This window comes from Saccopteryx leptura, chromosome 4 (assembly GCF_036850995.1).
Source record: "Saccopteryx leptura isolate mSacLep1 chromosome 4, mSacLep1_pri_phased_curated, whole genome shotgun sequence".
In the NCBI taxonomy this organism is placed as follows: Eukaryota; Metazoa; Chordata; class Mammalia; order Chiroptera; family Emballonuridae; genus Saccopteryx; species Saccopteryx leptura.
In genome coordinates, this window is record NC_089506.1 from 201,135,241 (window position 1) to 201,152,604 (window position 17,364).

Here is a 17,364-nt window from a genome sequence, read left to right on the forward strand (position 1 = left end):
CCTCTCGACCCTTTACTAATCCTGCTTTCATCTGTGATAGCCCTGCGTTCTCCTAGTGAACCGTCAAGCCGGCGTGCTGCCGGGGCCCCAATGCAGGTGCAGATCCCTCCGCTGCGTCCTACTCCCCCCACCCAGGGCACAGAGGAAGAACTTTGGGTTTTCAGAGCTGTTTGGGATTTGTAAGTAAGAGGTTGCACACTTTTTCCTTTTGTTCCACTTGCAAACAAGGAAACTTGTTAAGAGAGGTTAAGAGGTGGAGACCGTCTAGATTGGTGTCTTTCAACTTCCACAAATACAAGGAGACAGCTTGAGAAGCTGGCCGGTGTGCATTTACTTAACTGAAACACACAGAAGGAACTATAGGGTCATGTGATTTTTTTTTTTCCACTTAGGCATTCAGAAAAACAGAAGCAGTAGTCCCATACAAGTAGTCCCCTCCAAAGACTCCAGGCCTAGTTTCAAAAACTACTACCATTGATCCAACTGGCTTTGGTAATGTGAAGATTTATCTACCTTTGAGAACAAAGGTGAGTTCTACCAACAATCTAAAGCAGAAGTAGTCAACCTTTTTATACCTACCGCCCACTTTTGTATCTCTGTTAGTAGTAAAATTTTCTAACCGCCCACCGGTTCCACAGTAATGGTGATTTAGAAAGTAGGGAAGTAACTTGACTTTATAAAATTTATAAAGTAGAGTTACAACAAGTTAAAGCATATAATAATAATTACTTATCAAGTACTTTATGTCGGATTTTCGCTAAATTTGGCAGAATAAATCTTTATAAAACAACTTACTGTCATTAAATCTATCTTTTTATTTATACTTTGGTTGCTCTGCTACCACCCACCATGAAAGCTGGAACGCCCACTAGTGGGCGGTAGGAACCAGGTTGCCTACCATTGAAAAGCATTCAGAATTCTGACAGCAAATAACAGTAACTGAAAGAGACTGAGAACATCTGCATACCATGCACTGTTCCATAAAAATTACCTGTATTAATTCATTCAATTCTCCCACCACCCCTATGATGAGAGGTACCATTACCATCACCAATTTACAGAAAAAAACACTAAAGCTTAGAGTCATTAAGTGACTAAGTCACAGAGTCAGCAATGAAACAGGCAGGATGTGAATCCAGGCAGTTATGATTCCAGAGCCCACACCATCATCCACTATCCTAGACTGTGTTTTTGATGGTCAAATAGAGAAATCCTACTTTTGGTCTAAGCCAGAGGTCCTCAACCCAATAGGAATTTCCCCCAGGGGACACCTGGCAATGTCCAGAGACATTTAGGTGGTCATAACTGGGTAGTGACAGGAGCTTTGCTATTGGTGTCCAGTGGATAGAGGCCAGGGATGCTGCTAAACATCCTACAACACAGAGGGTGGCCCCCACCATAGAGAATTATCCGGCCCCAATGCCAGTAACACATTCAGCAACCCTGCTGAAAACAAAGCAATTTTCCTAATAGTTCATAAACCAACCGAGAGGCAATTCTAAAGTATTCCGAAAATCTTTTCCCCACAGCAGCACTTTCAGAGGAAGTGGATATCCCAGCACTTTCTGAGAAAGGAAACACTGGAAAAGATATTCATTTTGATTCCTAAATTCTGGTATTTACTTTTTAAGTTTCATTAATTGAAACAATTTATAATCATTTGTTGTCTGTTCTATAAATACACAGAAAACATAAAATACCGTCAAGTCAACAATTTGTTGTGTCCCTACTATACACGAAGGCCCTGCTGGGCGGGACTGCAGCCACAGGATACAAAAACAGGACCCTGTGAGTCCATGAGTAGCCAACACACTCCCAGGAGAGGAGGCAGTGGGAAACTGAGCATGCAAAAAACGATTCTAAAAGGTAAAATCATCTGAGTTTCTATACTAAAGCGACTGGGATTCAAAAGAGGACCAAGTCCATCCAATTGAGAAAGGAAAAAAAATCAGTGGCGTTTGTCACGGCCTTGAGGAAGGGGTGGGATTTCATCTTAGAGAGGAAGGAAGGAAGAGGGCATGCCAAAGCTCAGTGTGGGGAAAGAATAAGGTGTGTGTTCGGATATGAGCTCATCATCTTTTTATTCTGGAAACTGCCCCTCTCCTGGTAGAAGAGCTGTCAATCATACCTCCACCCCTTCCACAATGAGAAAAAACTTGACCCAGGCTGGCCAATCAGAAAACTCTGCCTCCTGCCCCACAGTGATTGGCTCAGGAATATGAACAGGACTGTGCCATGCCAATCAAGTGCTTCTCTGGCTAAGGCAAAGAGAAATACGTTTTTTTTCTGACACCACTGTCTGTAAAAATAATACGAGACCAAAACTATAAAAACCATTTAGAGAAAACCCATTGAGAATAATGTCAACTCAGAGGAAAAACAGGGCCAAGAAATAATTAAAGAGTAACCCTGAGTCCTCACAGCATTCCTTGAACTCCTGGATCCATCCATACCTGAAGTCCAGCCCTGGCCTTTTCAGTTACATGCATGCACCCACAAAACTCCCTTTATTTGCTTATGCTATTTTAGAATTGATTTCTTTTCTTTCTTTTCTTATTTTTAGGAAAATGTGCTCAGATGTTGCAATTAAACCTGTAGATAAAACACTGGATGCTGTGATTCCACCTACCTAAATCACAAAATTGCATCAAGAGGTCTCCAAGGAATTTGAGAGTGGAAAACGTGTTGCTGGTTGAAACAGGGAACTTGAACCAGCTTACTACCCAGCAGACAGTAGTGGACTCTAGAGCAAATATTTTTAATGTAGTGCCTTCTTTCTACTCCTGCTACTTTTCCCCACTCATTTTTTTCAATATTTCTCTTATTCGCATCTGTCTACATCCCTCCCCTTTGGTAAATGTCAGCTTGTTCACTGTATCTATGGGTCTGTGTCTGTTTTGTTTACTAAGTTGTTCTATTTTAGATTCTACATATAAATGAAATCATATAGTATTTGTCTTTCTCTTACCTGCCTTAGCAAAATATCCTCTAGTTCTATCCATGATGTTGTAAATGGCAAGATTTCATTCGTTTTTTATTGCTGAATAATGTTTCATTGTGTATCCATTCATCGGGGACTGGTGGCCATTTCGGTTGCTTCTGCATCTTGGCTATTACTAGCAATGTTACAATGAATACAGGGGTGCGTGTATCTTTTCAAATCAGTGTTTTTGTTTTATTTCCATAAATATCCAGAAGTGAAATTGCTGGATCATATACCTCTATATTTTTGGAATTTCCATACTGTTTTCCTTGGTAGTTACACCTATTTACAATTCTACCAACAGTGCAAGAGAGTTCCCTCTTCACATCTTTGCCAACATTTGTTGATTTATCCATGTATGTAGCCAACCTGACACTGTGGTTTTAATTTGCATTTTCCTGATAATTAGTGATGTTGAGCATCTTTTAACAGGTCTGCTGGCCATCTGTCTGTCCTATTCGGGTCCTCTGTCCATTTTTCAGCTGGATTGTTCACTTTGGTGTTAAGTCGTATGAATTTCCTCATTTGTTCTGGATATCAATCCCTTAACCAATGTATCTTCTCCCATTCAATAGGTTGTCTTTTTGTTTTAATTCCCTTCTCTATGCAAAAACTTTTTAGTTTGATAGTTTCATTTGTTTACTTTTTCTTTTGTTGCCCTTGCCTGAGGAGACATGTCCATAAAGATACTGCTTTCTTCTTGTTTCTATCTACATAGAATATCTTTTTCCAACTCTTTCCTTTCCGTGTGTCTTTTGATCAGAAGTGAGTCTCTTACAGGCAGCAAATAGATGGGTCATGTTTTCTAACCCATTCAGCCACCCTACGTCTTTTCATTAGAGCATTTAATCCCTTCACATTTAAAGTAGTTATTAGTAAGTATGTACTTATGGCCATTTTGTTCATTGTTTTTATGTTGTTTTATAGCTGTCCTCTGCTCCTTTCTTCTTCTCCTGATCTCCTTCCTTGTGGCTTACTGTCGTTCTTTAGAATTCCTTTCTCTTTGTTCTTCGTATCTCTTTTGTAGATTTTTGGTTTGTGGTTACTATGAGTTTAATGTACAGGAAAGACAAAAGTAGGGTTACAGTTGTGAATACAGGAAAGTTTATTCTCGTATTATCAGCTATTAAATAGAGTATTATTGGCCCTGGCCGGTTGGCTCAGCAGTAGAGCGTCGGCCTGGCGTGCGGGGGACCCGGGTTCGATTCCCGGCCAGGGCACATAGGAGACGCGCCCATTTGCTTCTCCACCCCCTCCCCTTCCTCTCTGTCTCTCTCTTCCCCTCCCGCAGCCAAGGCTCCACTGGAGCAAAGATGGCCTGGGCGCTGGGGATGGCTCCTTGGCCTCTGCCCCAGGCGCTAGAGTGGCTCTGGTCTCGGCAGAGCAACGCCCCGGAGGGGCAGACCATCGCCCCCTGGTGGGCAGAGCGTTGTCCCTGGTGGGCATGCGGGGTGGATCCCGGTCAGGCGCATGCGGGAGTCTGTCTGACTGTCTCTCCCTGTTTCCAGCTTCAGAAAAATACAAAAAAAAAAAAAAAAAAAGGAGTATTATTTTCTGTACGAACTGTAAACCTACTTTTGCCACACCCTGTATACCATTATCTATAGCAGTCTATTTTAAGACATTTAAGTCTGAATATATTTTCTGAAACCTACATTTTTACATGCCTTCCCCCAATCCGTACTTTGTTATTGATGGCATGTTTTAGATCTTTTTATGTCCTGTATCTCCTGACTACGCATGATAGTTTGAGTTGATACTTCTTTCTTTTAACATTCATAGTAGCCTTTTAAATGTCTGATTTGCTGTATTTATTAAATATTTGGCTTTACCTGTGAGATTTTTTTCCTTTCTCATATATTCTTGTTTCTGGTTATGGCCTTTCATTTTCTGCTTAAAGAAGACCCTTATAACATTTCTTGGATAAGTTGGTTAATTGTAAAGAACTACTTTTGTTTTTGTTTTGTCTGAGAAACTCTTTATTTTTCCCTCAATTCTAAATAATAACCTTGCTGGGGAAATTATTCTAGGTTGTAGGTTCCCTTCTTTCAGCACTGTCAGGATGTCCTGTCACTCTAATCTGACCTGTAAGTTTGCTGATAGCCTCATGAGGTTTTTTATACGCAACTCACTTTCCTGTTGCTGTCTTCAAGATAATCTCTTTTAATCTTTAATCTCTGCCATTTAATTATTGTATGTCTCTGGGTTCATCTTATGTGGAATTCTCTGTGTTGTCTGGACCCGAGTGTCTGTTTCCTTTCTCAGATTAGGAATGTTTTCAGCCATTATATCTTCAAATAGGTTTCCCGTTCCTTTCTTTCCTTTTGGAACCCCTATGACACAAATGTCAGTAAGCCTGATGTTATTCCAGCTGTCCTTAGACTATCCTCATTTCTCTAAATTCTTTTTTCCTTCAGCTGTTCTGACTGGTTAATTTCAACTAGTCTGTCTTCAAGGTCACTGGTCTGTTCTTCTATATTAGCTAATCTGTTGTTGATTCCTTCTAATGTATTTTTCATTTCAGTTATTGTATTCTCCAGGTCTGCTTTGTTCTTTCTTACACTTTCTCTGTTGTTCTAAGTTTCTGTATTCCACTCTCAAGGTTAGTGAGCATCCTTATTACCATTTCTTTGAATTTTTATCAGGCAAATTATTTATCTTTATTTCCTTAGGGTTTGTTTTTTTTCTGGGCATTTTTCCAATTCTTTCCTATGAGAGAGATTCTTCTGTCTTTTGATCTTATTTGATTTTCTATGTTTGTTTATATAAATTAGACAAAAGTTATCTTTCCTAGTTTTGAAACAGTGGCCTAAGGCAGCAGTCTCCGTGTAGGCTGTGTGTGCCAGGTGGTTTGGCTGCCCACTAGGAGTCAAGCAGGTGCCTAAGGTGTCCAAAGCACTGGCCCTACCGAGCTGGAGTGGTTCCGAGTAGGGAGGCCACATGTGTGTAGTAACACCCTGTTGATTCTGACTGATGCCTTTGTTGCCACAATGGGTTCAAGTGGTGTGTCCAGGAACACACCGTAGAAACCCTGTAGGTATGGCAGAGCGCCTGAGCCCTTACCCATCCTACAGTGATGGAGGGAGACATAAACAATGGCTCTCTCTGGCCCCTCTGACTGCGGAGAGCTCCTGCAGCTCTCCAGTCCTTTCTATACATGTCTCTCTTGTTTATTCTACATAAAGCGCTCTTGTGCAGAAGTGACCTCTGCATCGGCTCATCTGCTGGGTAGTTTTGGGAATCCAGCTAGATCTGGGCAGGCACTTATGGCTCCTTGGGCACTGGATGGTGTGACTGGAGTGGTTCCCAACAGGAAGGTCAAGTGCAGGTGCTGACACCTGTTATTGCTGCTTGCTCCCTTTGTTCAGACTCTGGGCAATGTAGCTGTTAAGTGCTCTGGTGATCTTACACAGAGGCCAAAGCCCAGATCAGAGCTCCCACCAGCCCTAGGGAAGGGGCGGGAATGTGAACAATGATAATACGCGCCTCCAGCATGGAGAGTTCCCACAGCGCTTCCCTAGCTTCCCAGCCCTCTCTATTTAGGCTCATTATCTTGTTTGTTGTTCAGAAGCTCTTCATTCTCATGTTTAACTGTATATTTGGGTTTACTCATTGGAGGCATCAAGTTCAGCATCCTTCAGTGACTCTTATATCTGATGTATTTCTACTCCTTGCAACCAAGAGATATTAGCTTGAGACTAGTGAATAAATGAGTGAGGTCAGCATTTGGGAGAACGCAGTGGCAGAAATATGGGTTGTTCATTACACATGCTCTCAAGACAAGATCAATGCAAACACCATACCACCAAAGAAAACATAAACCTAACAATGGAGGAAAGGAATAAAATATCCAAGAATTAGCTGTTGGGTCAGAATATAAAACATAAATGACAGCAAGAAATACCAGTGAGCTACGGAGTTCTTTCAGTTGACCCCCACTGCCCCCACCCACTCACGGAGGTCCCTCCCCTCAGGATGGGGAACCTCATCAAACACACACCAGCCACAGGAGGTAGAGTGCAAGGATGACTTGTAGAGGGGCTGACCAGATCATGTTAATGTACGTGGTCAGGTCCATGAACCTCTGGGCGTCCACAGACATGAGGTTGACGATCTCCCCGACGGTGGAGGACTTCCTGGCAGCGTTGGTGATCACCAGGGCCTGTGGGACAAAGGGGAGGGAAGGAGTGTGAGTGAGGCAGAGGAAGAGCCCCGGGCTCTGCCTCCAGCCCCGTGTGGAGGAAGGGGACTGCTCGAGAGTGGAAGGCCACTGCCCCTTCCTCCTGCTCTGCCGACTTCCCTGCCTTCCCAGCTCGTCTGTCTCATCCTGAAGCCCTCGCTCTTCGCAGGGGCACTCACTGCCTCCCCACCAGAGCTCTTCAATGTGGAAGGGACCTCAGATGTCGCCTAAACCCAGGCGTAGTGCACTTTCTCATGCGTACACTGCACACAGGCAGCCTGTCACTATGCAGGCTCTGACTCAACAGGCCTGGGGCAGGACTCGAGACTCGGCATTCCCAACAGGCCCCCAGGGGACGCGGAAGCTGCTGGTCCCTGGATACACTGAAGGGCCAAGGTCTAAGCCAGGGTTTCTGTTTCTCAGGGTTGGCATTCCTCACCGTTGAGGCTGGGTCATTCTTTTTTTTTTTTTTTTTTTTTTTTTTTTCTGAAGCTGGAAACGGGGAGAGACAGTCAGACAGACTCCCGCATGCGCCCGACCGGGATCCACCCGGCACGCCCACCATGGGGCGACGCTCTGCCCACCAGGGGGCGATGCTCTGCCCATCCTGGGCGTCGCCATATTGCGACCAGAGCCACTCTAGCGCCTGGGGCAGAGGCCACAGAGCCATCCCCAGCGCCCGGGCCATCTTTGCTCCAATGGAGCCTTGGCTGCGGGAGGGGAAGAGAGAGACAGAGAGGAAAGTGCGGCGGAGGGGTGGAGAAGCAAATGGGCGCTTCTCCTGTGTGCCCTGGCCGGGAATCGAACCCGGGTCCTCCGCACGCTAGGCCGACGCTCTACCGCTGAGCCAACCGGCCAGGGCCGAGGCTGGGTCATTCTTGGTGGGGCTGTCCTGTGGGACGTTTGGCAACACCCCTCATCTGTCCCCACTACATGCACCCACCGCCAGTTATGACGACCAAACATATCTCCAGACGTGGCCAAACATCACCTGGAGGGTTCTCAGACGTGAGCTCACACTGTTACCGGGGGACTTTAGAAATGCTGGTGCCTGGGTCCCACCCTCAGCGATCCTGGTTTATTTGGTTAGGACACAGCCTGGGCATCAGAACTTTTTGAAGCTTTCCAGGCTGAGAACCAAAAACCTAGTTCATTTTCCCCAACTATTGGCTAGACAGTCTCTTCCTGAAGTGTGGAGCCCAAGCGGTGTCCTTGCCCCAGAGGCTAAGGAATGAAGGGACCTAGAAGGTATGCAGTTTCTTTAAAGCTTGGCACCAATGCCTGTTAAGTACTCTCTCATCCAGGGAAAGGATCGTTTGCTCAGCTTAAATGGAGTTAGAACAAGCATGAACCCAGACTATGAATAGCAGAGCAAAGATTTCAACTTGGATTTCTGCAAACCACATACCACCTAAGCAATCCAATTTCCCATGGCTGACACAGGGGCTCGTGGGCATCCTGTGGGCTCACCCCTGAAACTGGCTTTGCTGAGGCCTAATCTTTGCTGTCTGCAACCATCTGGGCCATCTGAGTGCTTCTGCTCCAGGAGCTGGGCTTCCAACCCCCACGGCAGTCCCAGAATGACCCAGCCAAGTCCCTACAGATCCTGGGGCCGCAGCGGGCGCCACCCACCTTCCGGTAGACGGCGCCGATGACGGCGGTCTTGATCCTCATGCCGCTGACGAAGCAGATGTGGAAGTACTGGTGCAGCACGAGGGTCTGGAAGCAGGCGCTGAGGAACAGGAGCGCGGTGTAGAAGTAGCCCTGCCAGTCCGGCGCCTTCTTGTCATTCACAAAGTTGATGAGCAATCTGCGAGGGAGTGAGAGGACAGAGCCCGGGATGATGTCACCGTGACATGCAGGGAAAAGGCCTTCACTTTCAGCATTCTGACTTTCTCCCAAACCAGGCGCGGTGAGCCTTAGTAGTTCAATGTTACAGATGGAAACCCAAACCCACAGCGGTGAGCTGACTGTGCGGGCTGCCCGCCCCATTCATGCGTGACAGGGTGCCTTAGGCTTCTCGCACTGACTGTGCCATCTCATCACAGGTGAGTCACCCAAAGGTGACTGCATAGAGAGCAGAAGGGGACAGAGAGAGAGAGAGTGTGTGTGTGTGTGTGTAAGAACAAATGTGTGGCCTGAAAGAGCAAGAGAGGGAAGGCAGCACTGAGGAGAGAGAAGGGACTCCCTCTGACTTTCTGGTTCGAGGCCCTGGTTCCCATGCGACCTGGTGCTCTTCACTCCCAAAGACCATCCTCCACATTCCGTCTTTGGGCTTCAGGGGAGCCTAGTCGGTTTCTGTTATTTGCAATCCAAGTGGCCAATAATTAAGATGCTTTAAAGCGAAGTCCTAAGAGAAGCAGGAGATGGAGACTGGGCTGCAAGCCCCCTGACGCACACCCTGTGACCCTAAGGAGGAAGCAGGAGCATCGCAAGGGACAGGTCAAAGATGCGCAGAGAGTTGCCCAAGGAGGGAAGAGGTCTTACTTCAAGATCTCCGGGCCGGCAAACATCATAAGGTCGTGCATGGCCTTGAAGAGGAAGCTCATGAGAAAGTAGGGCCCAAAGGTCTTGTAGAGCACCTTGAACAGGGACGGCTCCCGCTCCTTCTGGGGGGACCTGACAATCAGAGCCTCAGCTTCCTCGTTCACATCCACCTTGGAGCTCCCCTTGGGCTTGGCGGGATCCTTGGAGGAGTACACGATCTTCACGGGCTGCCTGGAACATAAGTGGTGTGGAACATACAAGGTCCGCCAGAGACTGAGCCCACCGACTGCAGGAGAAGGCCAGAGAACCCCGCCCTCTGGAGAGGCCCAGAAAACTAGTCATCACAGAGGGAGCTTAGTATGTGGTCATGAATATGGATTTAGGATCCCAGCTCGGCCACTGGCCAGCTGTGTGATTTTAGGCAAGTTCCTTAACCTCTCTAAGCCTTAGTTTCCTCATCTGTAAAATAAGAATAAAAGTAGGACCTACCTCATAGGAATGTTGTGAAAATTAAATGAGTAAATATACATGAAGGGCACAGAAAAGTGACAACCCCAAATTGGTCTACAGAGTCAGTGCAACTGCTATCAGAATCCCAGCTGGCTTCTCTGTAGAAACTGACAGGCTAATTCTGAAATTTATATGGAAGTTCAAGGGGCCCAGAAGAGCCCAAACAATATTTAAAAAAAAAGTTGGAGATTCACGCTTCCCGATTTCAAAACTTATTATAAAACAACCATACATAACTAAGGCAGGCATATGGATAGGCATAATAGATCACTGGAAGAGAATTAAGACTCTAGAAATAAACCCAAATGACTTTTGACGAGGGCGTCAAGACCATTCAATGGGGAAAGAATAGTCTTTTCAATAAACGGTGCTGGTAAACCAGATAATACAGACAAAAGAATAAACTTGAATGTTCACTTCACACCCACAGACAAAAATAAACTTGAAATGGATCAGACAGCCCTGGCCAGGAAGTCCAACTGGTTAAAGCAGGGGTCTCAAACTCGCGGCCCACGGGCCGCATGCGGCCCGCCGAACAATTTTGTGCGGCCCGCAGACTAATCCACGAAGTTCAAAATATTTTGGATAAAATTAAGTAAGCCTAAGGGCCTACTTGTATTTTTCATTTCTCTAGCATCCTAGCTAGATATTAGCTTAGTTAATAGCAGTTGTGATGCGAACTAGTTTCTGGTCGTTTTGTGACACTGAGTAAACTGCATGTACGATTGTGCTTGTTGTACTGATTTTTTTTGTTTTCAACTGCAGTGAGAAAAGTGTTGCATAACAGTTGCCTTTTGTAGACCTACTGCGGCCCGCCGAACGGCTGGGATCTTGTTCTGCGGCCCACATACTAAGTTGAGTTTGAGACCCCTGGGTTAGAGCATTGTCCAATATGTCAAGGTTGCAGGTTCGATCTTGGGTCAAGATACATACAATAATCAACCAGTGGCCCTGGCCAGTAGCACAGTGGATAAAGCATCATCCTAGAACACCAAGGTTGCTGGTTTGAGCCCAGGGCTGCCAGCTCAAGCCCAAGGTCAGCGATCCTGAGGTCACAGGTTAGATCCCAGGGCCGCTGGCTCAATCCTGAGGACTCCGGCTCAACCCTGAAGGTCACCGGTTCCACAGTGAAAGCACATATGTGAAGCAATCAATGGCACAATTATGTGGAAAAACGAACTCACACTTCTCTCTCTCCCCCCATCCATTTCTCTCCCTCAAAATATCAACCGATGAATACATAAATAAGTAAAACAACAAATCGATCTCTCTCTTCCTTCTCTCTAAAATCAATCAATCAATAAATTTTTTTAAATGGATCAGACCTAAACAGAGCTATTACAGAATTCTTAGAGGGCAATATTAGAAGGGGTAAATCTCTATGACCTTGGATTTGGCAAAGGATTCTTAGATATAACACCAAAAGCAGAAGCTACAAAAGAAAACAAATATATTGGACTTCATCAAAATAAAAAACAGCCTGACCCGTGGTGGCGCAGTGGATAAAGCGTCGACCTGGAAATGCTGAGGTCGCCGGTTCGAAACCCTGGGCTTGCCTGGTCAAGGCACATATGGGAGTTGATGCTTCCAGCTCCTCCCCCCTTCTCTCTCTCTGTCTCTCCTCTCTCTCTCTCTCTCTCTCTCTCTCTCTCCCTCTCCTCTCTAAAATGAATAAATTAAATAAATTAAAAATAAAAAACAATGTGCTTCAAAAGACACTATCAAGAAAGTGAATCCTGCCCTGGCTGGTTGGCTCAGCGGTAGAGTGTCGGCCTAGCGTGCAGAGGACCCGGGTTCGATTCCCGGCCAGGGCACACAGGAGAAGCGCCCATTTGCTTCTCCACCCCTCCGCCGCGCTTTCCTCTTTGTCTCTCTCTTCCCCTTCCGCAGCCAAGGCTCCATTGGAGCAAAGATGGCCCGGGCGCTGGGGATGGCTCTGTGGCCTTTGCCTCAGGCGCTAGAGTGGCTCTGGTCACAACATGGCGACCCCCAGGATGGGCAGAGCATCGCCCCCTGGTGGGCGTGCCGGGTGGATCCCGGTCGGGTGCATGCGGGAGTCTGTCTGACTGTCTCTCCCTGTTTCCAGCTTCAGAAAAGAAAAGAAAAAAAAAAAAAAAGAAAAAAAAAGAAAGTGAATCCTCACGTAACCTTTGAGAAGTAGATTTCATTAGGGAAAAAAGAAGTGAAAAAACAACCACTGAATGGGAGAAAATATTTGCAAATCAAAAATCTGATGGACTTGTAACTAGAGCACATAACAAATTCGTCCAACTCACTAAAAAAATGACAACCCAATTTTAAAAAGGGCAAAGAGCATATGCAAACAGCCAGTAAGCATAGGAAACAGTGCTTAACAGCATTAGTCATCAGGGAAATGCAAACCCAAACCACTGTGAGATGTTACTTCACCCCCACTGGGATGGCAATCATCAGAAAGTCAGATGATAAGCGTTTGCAAAGATGTGGAGAAATCACAACCTTCATATACATGCTCCTGTGGATTCCCCTCTCATTCTTAATAGGATGTTACATTAAAGATGGAGCGTCACTTCCAAGATTAGGTCACAGAACACACTGTGGCTTACACTTTGTCATCCCTTAGATCACTCACTCTGGGCAAAGCCAACTGCCATGTTGCAAGGACACTCAATGAGCCCTCTGGAAAAAACCCCATGGTGAGTCCCGGCCCGTAGCCAGCACGAACCTGCCACCCATATGCAACCTGGGAGCAGATCCTGCAACCCAAGCTGAGCCTTCGGAGGACTGCAGACCTGGCCACCACACTGACTGCAACCTGAGCCAGAACCACCAGGCGAGGCCACTCCTGGACCCCCGACCCAGATACTAAACGTACACTGTTATTTTAAGCTGACAGGTTTGGGGGTAACTTGCTATGCAGCAACAGATACACTCCTCAGCTCCCATCTACCGAAATGCAGTTAAAGCAACACCCTCAAACGGCAAAACATGGACTCTGAGCTTCATCGCCACCGAACCCTAACATTTACAACTTACAAAATTCTTCTATGGCGTGCGTTCACTGAATAGCATTCAATTTCAGGAGTCTGTACTCTTGCTTGTCACAACTATGCCACATCTGCCCATGTAGACCATCTGAGAAGTTCCCTGGAGACCATGGCCGTCCAACCTGCCTTGGCTCTGTCCAGACTCTGTCAAGACCTTATCTCTCTCCTCTGTCCTCCCTGACCCAGAATAGGACCAGAAACACAGGAGTCATCCTTGACCTCTACCTTCATGCTCCTCAGGTCCGAACGGGCATGAGCCCTGTCCGCCCCACTTCTGAGATGTCCCTAGTCACCTATTCAGTCTTTCCATCTCTACAGCCTCCAACCCATGCAAGTGACCACTGCCAGGACCTCCTCACCGATGCCCGTTTCCTTCCGTTCCTGTTCCCTTACCAATAATTCCCTGTACAGCAGCCAGTGGAATCATCCTAAAGACACATCACTCTCCTCCTCCAACCCCACTATCAGCTTCCCACTGCATCCAGAGTAAGACCTAAACTCTTCTCTGTGAGGAGCTATAAACTTCCCATGGCAAGGGTAACAAATTACCCTAAGTGGCTTTAAAACAGCACAAATTTATCATCTCCTATTTGCAGAGATCAGAAATCTCAACTGGACCCACAGGGTGGTGTTCCTTCCAGAGGTTCTCGGGGAGATGGCTTCCTTGCCTCTCCAGCCTCCAGAAGCCACCCACATTCCTCAGCTTGAAGCCCCTTCCTCTGTCTTCAAAACCAGCAGCACAGCACCTTTTCTCTTTCTTTTTCTCTCTCTTCCTCCTCCTCCCGCAGCCATGGCTCAATTGGTTTGAGCACATCAGCCCTGGGCACTGAGGATGGCTCCATGGAGCCTCCATCTCAGGCGCTAAAAAATTAGCTTGGTTGCGAGCACGGCCCCAGATAAGCAGAGCATCAGCTCTAGAAGGAGGTTGCTTGGGTGGATCTTAGTTGGGGCACATGTGGGAGTCTGTCTCTCTACCTCCCCTGCTCTCATTTGGAAAAGAAGAAAAAAGAAATCCTTCACTCAATTACATCTGCCGAGTCCCTTTGCCATGTGAGGTAACACAGTCACAGGTTCTGGGGACCAGGACGTGGATATCTTTGGGGAAGAGGAGCATTATCCCACTGACCACATCAGGCCCTTCTCTGCCCACTTTGCTGGCTTTCCCAAAGCTGGGTTTCGGGCAGGGGTTTTGTATTTCCTTGAGCACACATGCCTTTTGGCAGGGAGGAGGAGAAGGCGAACAGAGGAAGGGAGTGGCTCGGCCCTCCCCAGCCCACGCTCCGCACCACTTCCCAAGCTGGGCCCTGGCCCCGGGCCTGCGTGGCCTGGAAAACCCAGGGCTGTTTCCAGTGGCCAGCAGAAGGGCTGCCAGAGGGCCAGGGAGGAGGGTTTGGGCAGGCAGCGGAGGACAGCTCAGGCCTGGGTGGAAGAGGTCAAGAACAGTGCAAAGGATCATCTAAGGCCTAGTCAGGACAAACACATCCAGAGACAAGAGGCCTGTGCGGAAGGTGCTGGGGGAAGGAGCAGGCAGGGCGTCTCAGTGGTCAGGCTGGGAGGGGAAGGGAAACTTAAAGAGGGCAGGCCCGAGTCTGGGGAAAACTGCTCAGAACAGGGGAACAGAAACAGGCGAGGACGCTGGAAACTGGAAGAAAAAGTGACTTGGTGACTTGACTGGATTTCGATGTGGGGAGAGGTACCCCCTCAGTCACTCATCTATAAATGAACTGAACACATGCTCTGGGCCAAACACTGGGGACAGCCCCACCGTCAAGAAGCCTCATGAGAGCAATGGATCTTTACCTACCTGTGTGAGCCAGGACCTCAGGATGAGGGAACCGGTCCAGCTGGGAGGGAGAGGGGGCTCTAGGCAGCAGAGGGAACCGCATGAGCCAGGCCTGGAACTAAGGGTTTTGAAAAGAGGTGAGGCACCTCTTCCAAGAAGCACAAGAACCTCAGGCAGCCAGAGCAGGGTGGGGAGGACAGATTGGAAGGGCCCGAAACCAACCAAACAGCAGCGAGGAGCTACTGATGGCTCTGTCGGTCATTTCTCAAATAACATCTTTCATCTTTTGGCAAAGGTAAAACCTCAAACTTAAAAAGGTCTTAGCCTGACTAAAATTTCACATTTCTGGATATGCTCCGAGCATTGCCTTTGACCCATAAGACCCAATATAACACAGAAGGGCAGATCCAATCCTACCTTTCACGGAGAAAAGGTTTTATAATCTTAAGGTGCATTTCTGCTCTTCTTAACGCTCACAAAATAAATACAGGGCGACCATCTTGGAAGCCAAGGGTGGGCTGATTTCCACCCCCCCGGTAAGCCCCTCCTTGGAAAGTAGGGCTCTGGCAGGATTCTAAATGTCACTTATAAATGTTAGTTACTCAAGATGTTCTTCCTTTTTATGTTTTTTGTTTTTTGGTTTTTTTTGAGTGCTTTTCCTTCCTCAAAAACACAGGCTTCTGAAGGGGGGTTGTTTTGCAAATTCGCGTCCCCTATGGTCACGGTGACTGAGCGAGAGCTCAGACCTTCTGTGAGGTACAGAACAGCCCCAAAGGCAGGGAGGGGGTCCCCAGGCATCGATGGAGGTGAAAGGCCCGCCTAAGTGTGAGCAAGTCTAGAGTCCAACTCCATCTTCGACATAAAATCCACACAACAGTGTGGATTTTCTTTTTTGCAAGTTTGAATATGCCTCAAATATTTTTCCAGGAATGCAAAGATTGCAAAATATGAAAAGACTCTATTTTGTTAGGAACTTTGCCAAGCATTAGTGACCATGTGGTAAAAATCCTGGTCTGTGAGGGTGATGGTGGCCCTGAGGCCCAGGGCCACACAGACCGGGTCAGCTGAGTGGAGCTGGCGTAGACAGTTCTCCACTTCGGAACCAGCAGTGACCCTCGCTTGTATTCTAGCCCGTGCCTGAGAATTTACACACTAAAATACATGTCATTTTACTAGAAATCCCTTGCCTTTTAGTTTTCATTTAAGGTCTCATGAGAGCACTATGTTGATTTTTTTTTTAAGTGGATATGTGGTGGGTTGTTTTTATTTACCTGTGTCCTTAAATTTGAGGCATAGAGTAAAGAAATAAAATGGAGACACATAGTTGAGCTGCAAAATTACTAAACCAAGGTGGTTGAAGCCTGAGGAAATGATTCTATTATTGTTTGAACTATCCTGGGAACTTAATCAGTTGAACTTTGCAGTCTTGCATTAATACCTGGATACATGTCAGACCTCCAAGTAACCCCTGATTCCCCCTGAATGACTAAGGAAAGAATATTAACATGTCCAGACCACCTGACAGCGAGGATCCAGATCACCAATCATCTGGAGGACTTCCATCTCAGACCAGGCCAGAGGCTAAGACTGCAGGACTGAGTCTTCTCAAGAATGTGCTGCTTGCTATTTGAACTTTTTTTTTTTCTTTTTTCTTTTCTGAAGCTGGAAACGGGGAGAGACAGTCATACAGACTCCCGCATGCGCCCGACCGGGATCCACCCAGCACGCTCACCAGGGGGCGATGCTCTGCCCCTCTGGGGCGTCGCTCTGCTGCGACCAGAGCCACTCCAGCGCCTGGGGCAGAGGCCAAGGAGCCATCCCCAGCGCCCAGGCCATCTTTGCTCCAATGGAGCCTTGGCTGCGGGAGGGGAAGAGAGAGACAGAGAGGAAGGGGGGGGGGGTGGAGAAGCAAATGGGCACTTCTCCTATGTGCCCTGGCCGGGAACCGAACCCGGGTCCCCCGCACGCCAGGCCAACCGGCCAGGGCCTATTTGAACTTTTAAGCTTTTCTTTCTTCTTGAAACCAAGAGTCCTTTTAGGACTTTGATTAAATTCACTTTTAAACCCTAGCAATAGAAATCATATCTCTTTCTCTCTATACCCCTGAGAGACCTAGCCTTCAGCAACCCGAGACAGCAGAAGACAGATGCCCAGACCTGACTAATGACCACAAGGTCTGGCCCTCTGGCAGCCTCAAGAGAACTCCTGCTTGGCCTAAGTTCTGCTTCAGCTCCCTGGCTCCTTTCCCGTGAGACCAGAGGAACTCTGGAGAGACATCAGAACTGCTCTCAAGATCTGAAGAAATTATTATCCTTACCCTACCTCTAACCAGTCCTACTCCCTGAGCCCTGATGTCTTTTGATTTTGCCCTATATAAAATCTGTAATCTACATGC

At 47.1% G+C, this 17,364-nt stretch overlaps 1 protein-coding gene across 2 annotated transcripts in view; it reads right to left on the reverse strand.

Moving 5' to 3' along the window:
• The window catches only part of ABCC1 (ATP binding cassette subfamily C member 1 (ABCC1 blood group)), a 150,168-nt gene that overhangs the window by 61,204 nt on the left and 71,600 nt on the right, over window positions 1–17,364 (reverse strand). For both annotated transcript variants that reach the window (XM_066382556.1, XM_066382555.1), the window contains exons 8-10: window positions 9,651–9,881; window positions 8,796–8,973; window positions 6,984–7,145 (exon numbers count right to left, since the gene is read on the reverse strand). In XM_066382556.1, coding sequence (XP_066238653.1) covers window positions 6,984–7,145; window positions 8,796–8,973; window positions 9,651–9,881 — 571 coding nt within the window. The remainder of the gene's footprint in view (window positions 1–6,983; window positions 7,146–8,795; window positions 8,974–9,650; window positions 9,882–17,364) is intronic.